This window comes from Antechinus flavipes, chromosome 6, assembly GCF_016432865.1.
Source record: "Antechinus flavipes isolate AdamAnt ecotype Samford, QLD, Australia chromosome 6, AdamAnt_v2, whole genome shotgun sequence".
NCBI classification, from domain to species: Eukaryota; Metazoa; Chordata; class Mammalia; order Dasyuromorphia; family Dasyuridae; genus Antechinus; species Antechinus flavipes.
Window position 1 is genome coordinate 14,892,634 of NC_067403.1, and position 12,358 is coordinate 14,904,991.

The following is a 12,358-nucleotide window of genomic DNA, read 5'->3' on the forward strand; positions in this document are numbered from 1 at the left end:
GATCAAATGAAGCATTATTTAATAGCACATTCATTTTAATACCTTAAACCTACAGTTGAGAAAAAGTCCATTTATGTGAGATTCAGAATAGAAACTCCCCCCCACACACACCCCTCGAGACAAAAATGGCCTATATTTTTGACTTGTGGTGCTAAATAGTTTTATTAGTCTAACTGCCAAGCCAAAACTTCAATTCCTGATCTGAAAATGTTTTACCTTTCAAATGTATGACGCTGCCTAGCCCGGGACATTCAACGCTCAGGATCTATTGTGACACTTTTACATTTGATCAGTTTCAGTAACCAACAAGAAGCTACTTTCTTTTAAACTACCCAGGAAAAGGATGAGCTTTAAAAAATATTTAGTAATACGACTTTTGCTTCCTTTTTGGAGGTGGGTCAGTATAGTATGTGATGGGACGGGGATTAAAGCCTGTGCCTTCATCAGTGAAGGAAATTCTGTGTGAACATTCCATCTACTGATGTAAGTTAGCAACACTTTTGCAACTTAATGGTCTCATTAAATTGCCTGTAACATGAGACAGGATAAGTGGCCTGCAAAAGGGGGGGAAGAGAAGAGAAATGTATTCTATGTATGGGGGGAGGGGAAGAGGAAAGATTATTACTATATAGCCTTTCTTCTCGAATTTTTATTTTGGATGAAAACCATGTCCTAGCACTCATTTTCTCCAATTACATTACATCTTATTTAACATACCAAGACTCCAGGATAGGCTTTTTGAATGATAAATTTGATTCATTTCTATGAAGAAGTTATTGTAGAGAAAAGTGTATAGACCTGAGTTTATATGATATATAACATGTAAACCTTTTTTCTCATATCACAAATGTTACATTTATCATTACTTTAGCACTTACACTGAGGGGGAAAGGAAAAGAAATCTATCCATTCTGAGACCAGAACAAAGATACTGAAGTACTCTGGCCAAAATTAGTATAAATAGACTTTATTGAAGTCATTGCCTCTGTACTGAGACCGAAGATTGTGTCTACATAAGCACAAGTTGTAACATTTCACAACTTCTAAAAGGAATGTCAACAATTACAACGATCATGCATACCATGGTCGATAATCACATTTTAGAAGCATTTTCAACCATTTCTAAAGAAATGCTTATAACATTGTTATATATATAGAACTACTTTCAATAAACTGCAAAACATTGATCGACTTTTCCAGTATGAGCTACAGTGTCAACACAAAAAGGAGGCATAAATGTTTAATTTATGAAATCAGAATGGAATATTTACTGTAAAGAAAAATTAAAAAGCTTTCAAATAAAGGCCATTATTGAACCAACGTGAAGAGCACAACTTGAGCTTTGAGTTCATTCGTCTCAGCTCCACGCGCTTGCTTCAGTACTGTGAGTACTCCTTGGACTGGAGTTTGGCAATGATGCGGTCCAACTGTCTCTTCGCTTCACACTGTGGGAAATTGCTCATATCATAATATTGAGGGGCAATTTTCACCAACCTGTCAACAAAAATTTAAACATTACAATATTTCTATTTGATTAAAATACTATTAAGCAATACTTGTTGGCTGGCTGAACAACGGTTACCAATTATGATACTAACGAACACGATAAAATCTGCAAATCCAATTCATGAATAAAAACACATGCAAAATATTCTAAGTATTCCAATGTTAATCTTAAAACCAGTAGCAAGTTTAAATTTCTCACCATCTCAAATATAGTTCTAAAAGATATTTCCACATGACTTTAATGAAAAAAAGCTCTCTTCACATTACTAAATTGAGTAAGGGGACCTGAGGCACATCACATTTCTTAGTATCTTGAGAATATACACTACTGACTATTCAGATTATTCTACTCAACTTCAATTCTACTTTTAAGTAATTGAACAAATCATACTAGATCTTAGGAAACTAATTATTACTTTTAAGTATTAGGGACGATTTATTGGCAATTTATTTAGTCAATTCCTTGTGCTAAGACAGCAATGTTTCACATTTTCAGGTTTCAAACACCCTTTATCATGAAGGAAAAAAAATTCCACACAAGAAGCAAACAAATACCAAATTCCTCAACTAACCATGTTGGGCATCACCCCAGAGTGGATTCTGGTAATAGATAATGAGGGAGTTGAGAAACTCTACATTGAAACAACCAGCACTGGTTGCATTTGTACAGCAGATTTTTGCCAACACTGTTATCAATTATGATGTTAATCAGGTTTCTGTTTGAATTCTCATAGAAATCAACTTAAATACAGCTCCACAAAACATAAATTTCTATTACTAAGATGGAATGGAGAAAAGAAATATGGGACATAATAAATTGTTTCAAATATTTATTTCAGCAAGAAAGAATTCTATGTTTTTTAACTAGATGCCAATCTGCACTGGGAGTACCCTATAGCAATGAAATCACAGGTCTAGTGGGAAATAAAAGGAGTATACCAAATGGCAGTGCACCCAAATTCTTAAGGAAAACGGGAAATGAGTTAGTTAAAAGAGGAAAAGGATAGCAAAAATACATTAGCGGGAGACTTCAAAGTACCCCCTCTTAGACCTAGATAAATGTAATCATGAAAGCAAAAGGAAAGGAAGAAGAGACATCAACTTGTCACTGAGCTTGGAAGATTTGGGCACAGATAAGACAGGAGATAAGGTAGGCTTTAGTTGGTGGCCAGTACAATTAGTACAGTAATCTGTTGGGGTTACTCTAGACATACAATATACTATGCCCACTACTCAGACCATCTTTCTTCACTTTTTGGCTTTCAGCTTCCACTCTCCCCTCATCTCTTCAACTGCTCCTCCCTTTAGGAGTCCCTGATATCTGAGTGGACAGAGTGAAAACAAGTCACCCACACTGAAGCCTTTAAGCAAGGTAACCAAACCATGAAGGTTTTGAGAAAAATGCAAGCTAAGATATGGAGCTAAAGACCTTCTATCTGTTTAACTAAAAACAGCCACCATCAAGCTTTTCCAAGTCAAAGAACAACCATGTATCCTGTGAAAGGCTCTGTGGCAGTCCACATTAGGTTAGCACCTAAGGTATTGCAGAAAGTGCCCAGGAATCACAAGCCCTAAATAAGATGCAGGATTGAGCAGCTCCTTGGCCCTAGCAGGCGAACACCACTTGCCTCCTACCAATGTGATTGAGGATTCTTATTGGATGGCCAAATATAGCAGCCTTGAGACAAGCATGTTTCTATTTCCATCTGAGTGAAAAACATTGCGGGTGAAGTCCCTTGGTTGGTGAGCCAACAGCAAAAGAACTTAATTGTGGTGACTGCAAATGTGAACTCTTCCGTCACTGTGTGGCAAACTTTTCACGTACAGGTAATAAGACAAAGCAGAGTCTGAGTCAATTTTTCGGGTATGTTAAGTCAAATATCAAATGTACAATTCAGAATAAACAACAACTACAAGAAAATCCCATACACAAAATATTACAAACACAAATCCTTCATTCATTTTGATAATTCATGAACTGATTAATGGTTAACTATCTTCAATCAGCACACTCACTCAGCATATCCATACAGTATCAATTACTTTTCTACCACATGATTTCTTAAGGAAAAATGGAACATTTCAAAGAAAACCATCTGCTTACCATTCCGGTTTAATATCTGTACATGTCCGGATATAATTCTTTGTTGTCAGGACAAATTCATTGTAAAGCACCCATTCTGGCTTGTGATCCAGAACAGTTGAAGGATGTAGCTGCACTACTTGGTTATCCTTTACAGTTAAGTAATGCCCTGTCCGTTCCAAATGTGCCACCTAAAATTAAAACCAAACTAAATTAATACTGTGATGCAACAATTGGGAAGTTAAAGTGTTTTAAGAGATACTTATTTAATCAAGCATAACTATGGCCTCCCATTTCTGTGGCTTTGGATTTCACTCCTCCCACGTACCTGCCGAAGGCTAAATTTTATGCTTTCCTTTTGGCTTTGAACAGTATTAGAACATACAAAATTTGGCTCTATGTGATGCCCCTTTACAGGCAGTTTCCTAGAATACAACTCACAGATCAATGAATATGGAGCCAGTGGATACTAAACCCAGTACTCTCTGGGTGATTTTGACATCACTCCCCTGAGCTTTGGTTTTCTAGTTTGTAAAATAACCTCTCTAAGGGTTCCTTCTTGCATGAAATCTTATACTTCTAGAACCTCGAATTTTGGAGCTCATAAAAAGCAGCAGTGATGTTATTTTATGACCAATTCTCACCAAAGAAGAGAGAGGACCAGCACATGATAGATGCTCATTCAAATTACTGAATTGATCCAAATGTAAGAAACTTGGCTTTCCAGCTCACTGCCAGACTGAAGATAGCATCTGGGGCCAAAGCAGTTAACAAATGATGTCTAAAGTAAGTCAATGTCTACAGGACACCCAGGAGGAAATATTTACCAAGCAGTGAGAAGCAAGACTGGGGCCTCAAGAGGAAGTTGAGACTTGGATATGTAAATCTGTGTGTCACTGACAGAAATATCTGAATTCAAAGACCAAGAAAATGTTCAAGGGGGCAGGGGAGGAGGAAAAGCGTACAGGACAGCTATGCAATATACCCTCAAATGGAGATGAAATCCAGATAGGGATCTAGCAAAGGAGACAGTGAGAAGGGCAGGAGGAGGAAAAATGAGCAGACAATAATCTTAGGGCGACTCAGAGAAGAGGTTCTTAGAAGAGAGCCATTCAACAGAGAAGTCAAGAAGAATGAGGAGAAAAGATTTTACTTTTCCTTATGTTCAGGGAAATATATATTTAAGAAATACTTTCTAACAAAATGATTAATTTAAAAAAAAAATCAGTGATCACAAGGATAAAGCTTCAATTCTGCAAAAGACCACAAAAATTGAAGATCTCTCCTCCCTATAAGTGAGGTGCTATTGGTAGATTCTGGTTATTAGATTCAATTATCTCAGAAATAAAATCATTTAAGATGGAGTCTGTAAAAACAGCCCCCATGCATACATGTTACATCAGCACTTTTTGCAGTAGAAAAAAACCAGAGGCAAATAAATGTCCGTTGATTGAGGACTGGCTAAACAAAACGTAGTTAATAAATAGAATCGAATACTATAGTACTATAAGAAATTATGAGTATCATAAATACAAAAAAAGCATGACATGATGCAAAACAAGTAGGCAGAACCAGAAAAATATAAAATGATTTAAAAAATATAAATAGAGAAGCAACCCTGCCCTCCAAAATAAAAACCATATGCTACAAAATGAGTATCCTTGGATTTCAACAAAAAGATGATTAGACACCTCTCTTCATGAAGATCATTGCATATAATGTCACATTCACAGCATCAATAACTTCCCACAGCATTAACATTGCTGTTCTCATCAAGCATATAGATCTCTACAATATTAATCATAAGACCTTGCAGTTTATAAAGTAGTTTGTCCAAAACAATCCTGTGAGAAAGCTAGCAGCTTCCCCATTTCACAGATGATATAACTAAGGGTCACTGCCACAAAGCTAGTCAGTGACATGACATCTAATTTTCTTCTCAGGTCTTGGGAATCCAAACCTTGTGCTTTGCCCATGAGATAATATTGTCTTTTCAATCCAATTCAGAATGTTTAGTGAAGATCTAAAAATGTCTCTATCCCCTACAAAGTGAATTTTCTAGTTCTCACTGACAAAATGATAACGTACAGTAGTGATTACACAACTTAAAGATGGAGAACTAACTCTCCCAACTTCAGACTAGGTTCTGAAATACAAGAATGGCTAAATAAAACACTATATATCAAATCAAGTGCTTCATTAAAAAAAAAAAAAAATCACAGAAATTGAATGAGTTGACCCAGGTCGCATAATGGGGGGAGAATTAAGCCAGCATATGAGACAAAGTCAGCTCATCTCACAACCATACCACTCAAAATTTTAAACATAGTTTTAAAGCTGCAGTGTTATGTTAATATTAATTTATAATACTTTGGAGAAAAGCAAGCTAAAGAATATAAAATCTTTATGGAAAAAAATACTTTAAAATAAGAAATTTTCTCATAATTTCTCTTCTCATTTCCTGAAAATGCTACTTTTAAAAAATCAGTGGGGTGAGGATGAAGGGAATTTATCTTTATTCCCCAGCTCCACCTTTGGATAGGCTGTGTTGAAACAGATTCAACCGGATATAAAAGCAAATGGACGAGCTCCGTCTGCAGCCATTTCCTTTTTCATCGAGTATTATTAGAAATGGAGCAAAAAAGATAAAATAACCTTGTACAACTTTTTATTTACTTTGGAATTCTTCTATATAACTACTCTCCTATAGTTAACAGAGCCTATTTAATATTTTTAAAGGAGTATTTTTAGCCTGGAGAAAAGAAAGAGTAAGGAAAGAGATACAAATAAAATCATCAAATACAGAACTTTCGTAGAATATAATAACTTAAAAAAAATTCTCCTAAGAGTTAGTGAAATAAAAGAATGGGAAAATATGAGCACTTGTGGGGCTTATTTCATGAAAATACAAGGAAAATCAACTCTTCCAAGATGGTTCTTGCCTTTGTATTGCAATGTGTTCGGAGTAGAGTAGATCATTCTAAAACAGACTAGATATACAATGTTCAATTAGTCTTATTATTCATACTTAGTATAATCAGTAAAATCAAAGAACAAAGAGAAAACAAGGAGAATAAAAGTACGTGTATAGTTCCAGATAACTCTAGTGACAAAAATACAAAAACTTTATGCAATCAACTATTTTCTATAATTCTACTATGACAAAAATGTCACCTTTTTCTCTATTTAGTTCATTCTCACAAAGCAAAGGATTTGTCTTCCTTAATATCTCTGCTATTAATTTGTCTTATGCAATGATTTGGCAATATAGATTATATAAATACACAGAGAAACACCATTGTGAATATTTATCGATTGACAGACACACAGAAAAGTTTATCTGAATGCCACAGAAAGAGTAAGGCACGTGTGGAAGTGAGTATGACACAGGGGGTACTATGATACAGGGAGATGCCCCAAATACTCTGAAGGATACTTACGGAAGCAGAAGATCAGGAAAAGTAGCTAGAAAAGTGGCCAGGACTCAGAGGGAATGTATGTTGATAGGTAGAGATGTGGAGGAAGTACATTCTAGTCATGGGGGATGGCCAGGAGAGGGCATAATGAGATTGAGGAACAGCTATTAGCCAAAGTTTAGCCAAAATGGAATATGTAAATGAGCAGTGTTTAAAGGAGAAAACTTTTAATGCCAGGTAAAGGATTTTTATTTATCCAGGCAATAACTCAAAATTTCAAGCATGGGAAAGGCATGGCCATATTTCAGAAGGATAGATTAAAGTCAGGGAAATAGTGGGTAAACAAACTTTTATTTAGCTCTTACTATGGGCATTGTCCCTAGAACAGAGAATACCAAGACAGACATAAGCCCTGTTTTCAAAGACATACTAGTGGGGGAAACATCATGTAACTAGCAATATTCATAGAAGCAATATATAATAACTATAATTTCTAAGAGGGAAAAGCACATGGTGGGAAGTTTGGAAAAGTGAAAGAGAAGCAGTTATAGAAATCTGGAGATTAGGGCCATTTGAAAAAGAGAGCTAGCCCATGCTAGCTAACAATTTATGTATGAAGTCAACAAATTTAAATCAACATGCTACTATGAAGTTGAGAGCATTAATGCAAAAATACTTTGGAGGGAGAATCAATTGAACTTGACAATTAACTGGCTGTGAGGGAGAATAATAGCTGAGATCACTGGATTCATAAGACCTCCAAAGAATGGAGAAAGAATTTAAAAGCTAACATGAGGAAGTTTTTTTAAAAGTCATTCCTTGTTTGACCTTGCAGAATACTGCTATTTTCTACATGGGTACAAGCAACTCTTCCTAAAGCAAAAACAGAATGAAGATCAGCTTGTAAATCTCCACTAGTTTAATTATAAACAATGCTGCTCAGGGAGCCAGTTGCAGGAATTATGTGGCTCTTGAAAAGGCACATAAAGCACTGGAATGGATAGAATCTCTCATTAAACCTTTAGACTTTCTGTGTTCAACAGTTGCTGAAAAGCTCAAAGTTGGCTTCTAGTTATAAAATTTAACTAGTTAAGGCCAAGAAAGAATAATTCAAAGTGTACTTCGGTATATCAGGGTCATCATCATATGACTATTGATAATCATTCCATAGTTGTATAGCCAATATTCTGGTTATGTGATTTTTCTGGTTGTTTAGATTAAGAAAACTTAATTGAAAAAAAATCATTTATGAGGAATTAAAGCTTTCTTTTTATACTTTTAAAGTAATAAATGTCAGTTATATAGCTTCATAATGACCAGATTGGCCATTTGATACAAGTGAGATTACATTAATAAAACTAAAATTTAAGTATGCATGATTTGCGATGCCAACTTTGCCATTTACTGGGTTAATTGGTTACACATTCTCAGACATATTAAATTTCTTAATAAAAGCTCCTCTGAGACATCCTGACTAAACAACCTTTTAAGAGCAATTTTCACTAGGTTTCTTAAATTCATTTTACATTTGAAGAATTAAAGGCCAATTAGAGAAAAGCAAAGAATACCAATGTGAACAGTGGACTTTTACCCTATTTTCTTCACATACCTGCATAAAATACCCAGTAACCAAAGCTTTTCTTATATTAATGTAATAGTCTCTGCTTGTGAAATCTGTACTTCTACGAGGCAAATTAAATCTGTCCATGATTCGCGACAGCTGCTGGCGTACATTGTCTGCAGACATCAGGGACCTGTAGTTAATGAAGTTGTCATAACACCACTGAACCGACTCATGATCTGCAATGTTTAAAAAATAAAAAAAGAAAGAAAAAAGAAAAAGGATATATATCATCCAAACAATTTACCTAATTTAAAAAAATATATAACTAAGTGGTCAAACCAGAAAAATAAAGCTATTTTATGCACTTTAGAATTCTAGACTGTCATGTCATTTAAATTAGATGTCACCATGAAACTCTTTCTAAATCCTTAGTGAGTCAAAATAGAGATGAGATATAATTTTAAAAACAATTGATTGGATTCTTCGCCGCCCCCCCCCCCCCCCCCCACTTTACAGGGAGTAATTTCCATACTAATCAAAATGACCAAGGGCACAGAAGATCTAAACTCAGATTCAGTCTTTGCCTCTACCAATGTGACCTCAGGAACCTGATGTCTTCAAGACTCACTTTCCCACCCATAAAATGAAGGGGATTAACTGAAAAGACTTCTAATGTGCCCTCCAGCTTCCATTTATAAATCTCCAAGCTGACATTTTGAATGATTCCCTTAATAATTTTTTTGGGGGGGCTTAAATTCAATGGAATAAAATCTAAGACCAAGAAATTTGTTTTTATTTTTAAACTGTGATTTAGTTAGCTGTAATGGAATTCAATCCACATAAACCTTTATCTAACTTTAGATTTTAAATTAGAAATGTTCTAATAATTTACTTCAAAGGATCAAAAAATCATAGATTTATCACAGGAAGGAAACTGGGAAACCATCTAGTCTTCTCCTATTATAATTAAGGAAACTAAAGACTTGGGGGGAGAGTGACTGACTCATGTTAAAGCAGCTAATGATGGCAGGAGTCAATCCCAGGCTTTTCCTGATTTCCAGGACTTTCTCCTAACCCACGCTGATTTCTAAGACCTCCTTGTCTTATAGATCATTCTATAGACCATGCTGTGTTCCCCCTATCTAGACAATGCCTGTGCGTTGATGTAACATAGTACTTGATACCTTATTCTCTCTCCCCCTTATATTTAGATGTCACTGGGGAAAAAAAAATAAATTTTCATAGTGACCAACGTGGATCAAGACAGAAAGTTTTTTTAGTCTTTAGTCACAAGCAGACATTGTTTCACATGGCATTTGGAAGCCCCACAAATAATTCCCAAACAGCCTTTACTCTAAAGCATATTTAACAGTAACTTCTTGTGTTACTTTTTAGTTATAAGGACTTAGTATCGAAAATACTATTTGTGTGTTTAAACTCCCATTTGATAAGACTATTCCTTGCAAAATGTGATAGAAGCAAATTTCCTCTGGCATACTAAAGGAATATAAAGCTACATCTTATTTCTCCTACACATATACATCAAGTTATATACTTGAGGTTCTATCTTCAAACTGGTATGTGTTCATACCGTGTAAGAAAACTGACTATGCTGAAGTTAGAGAGAATACAGCTTAAAAACTAAAATGGAATCAAATTTTTATTATTCCCTTAAGAGCTTGTCTGCAGCATTTTTTTTTCTGTGCAACATTACTTCTGCTTAGGTAATTAATTTGTTGACATTAACATTAGCCAAAAACAAACAAAATAATCCCTTAAATTATAAGTTTAAGATTCCCTTTAAAAACAAAAATCTCATTTAAACTCCCAAAAGCCTACTCAAGAGGTAAAGCAGATTACAAACTAACTTTAACAAAGAAACTCTGCCTAAGGTAGCACTTTACAAATGATTATGTCCCTGTGAAAAACAAGTAACAACTAAAACAGCGACTAATTCCACAAGTCCTCATATTGGCTTATTTATTCTGAGGAAACAACTGATAAATTAGAAAGGCTAGATACCTTAACTGCTTCACTGTACCTCAAACTATTTTCATTGCAATATTCCTTACTATGAAAAATGGCAAAATATACCAGTCAGGCAGAACCAGGTTCAAGTCCTGTTTCTGACACAAGTTTCTGTGGTTTCTGTGAGACCAAGGGCAAGTCATTAATCTCCCAGGCAACTTTTTAAGAGACTAAATTGCAGGGCAGCTGCTGACCTGTAGCTACAGAAGTTTCCTAAGCCTGAAATTACAGGGCCAGCCCCGTTCTCTGCCAAAAGATCAGAAAATATTAAACTGTTATTAAGTCTACAAACATGTATAAAGGCCTTGACATAAGAAAAAAACAAAAACAAACACCCATGCAATTGAAATGATGAGAAGAAAAAGAGAAAAGTAGCAGTGTTCTTTGTCAAATTAATTGCAGCCCCTCACCGAGGTGAGAAATTGAAAATTTGAATGCCCGATTCAGAGTATGTAGGTAAAAAGTAGTCAAAAAAATTGAATTATCGATCCAATTTCCTTACTGAGCAGCAATGGACAAATTATATAGCTATATCACTGGAACAAAATGGTCTAAGAAAGCTACTGTTATAGTTTTCAAAACAATTAGAACCAAAAGCAAAAAAAGTTTTAAAGACTTCTGAATGAACTACCTTTTATATATTCAGAAATCTGTACAGCAACAATTCTGCATTAATATCATCTTAGGAAAAATTCAGTTTTCAGTCTACTGATCAATAATCAACATGATCACAATCTGGTATTACACAGGTTCTACAAAACTCATGCTTTATTTTTAGATGATTTTATGATTTTGATATATTCACTATTCTAGCCTTATAGTATATCTCTGAATTTAAATGTTTATCTCTTATGAAGTGTTTTATAAAGGCAAAAATATAAAATCATTTTCTTACAAATATCTGTCACAAAAACTCAGCAATTTAAAAAATAATCAGAATAAAATATTCCTATTCAATAAATATTTAAGATGTAGCTTTATTTTTAGAATAAAATAGTTAGCCAGAGTAAGATCTCCATTTTTTATCCCAATCAGAATTTAAAATAATTATGGATGTGCTTTTAATACAAAGGTCTCATTAATAACAAATACATAAACATAAAAATAAATAAAAGTCAAATGAGAAATAGAAATCAATATTGTTACTTGATATTTCCATAAAAGTGGAAATTTAACTTAATTAAAACTTACTTTGTTTAAAAGCGTGGTAAACGTTCAGCAGTGTCAGATGATCTCCATCTATGTGGGCAAACCTCATCTTGGCTTCATCTGCTGCTTTCTTGGCCTCCGTGGGGCGAACAAAACACTGTGGGACTAAACAAGGTTGGTATGGGCCCAACACAAACGCCCATATCGATGAGTCACGCATTCACAGACAGAGGAACAAGGCCTAGCTAGGTCAGTTCACAGAGCATAGGGCAGGGCAGGATGGCCTCCAACTGCATCTTGGACTGTTTACTACCTTGATTTGGTACATCAACACCTAACCACATCTGTAAGACAAGAGGGTTTCAAAGCTACAGAGTACCTGATTATTTTGACTAGAACTAAAAGTAGGCATCAAAACGGCTATTCTGAAGGCCATCAAGATTGCTAAAAGTATACAAAGGAGGGCTCAATAGAACTTATTTCAAAAACCAGTGCTGATAGCTCTACCAATAACCAGAATTATGGTGACAACAGCCTTTTAGCTAAATATTATCTCTTCAAGTAAGAAGTCCACTGAATAACACAAGTAATTTAAAAAACTATACTTCACCA

At 34.9% G+C, this 12,358-nt stretch overlaps 1 protein-coding gene across 1 annotated transcript in view; it reads right to left on the reverse strand.

Moving 5' to 3' along the window:
• Positions 1-951: 951 nt before the first annotated feature.
• The window catches only part of DHX15 (DEAH-box helicase 15), a 65,630-nt gene continuing 54,223 nt past the window's right edge, over positions 952-12,358 (reverse strand). Inside the window, exons 11-14 of the mRNA XM_051966543.1 lie at positions 11,789-11,911; positions 8,615-8,805; positions 3,611-3,780; positions 952-1,494 (exon numbers count right to left, since the gene is read on the reverse strand). Of these exons, the coding sequence (XP_051822503.1) occupies positions 1,377-1,494; positions 3,611-3,780; positions 8,615-8,805; positions 11,789-11,911 (602 nt within the window). The 3' untranslated portion in view covers positions 952-1,376. The remainder of the gene's footprint in view (positions 1,495-3,610; positions 3,781-8,614; positions 8,806-11,788; positions 11,912-12,358) is intronic.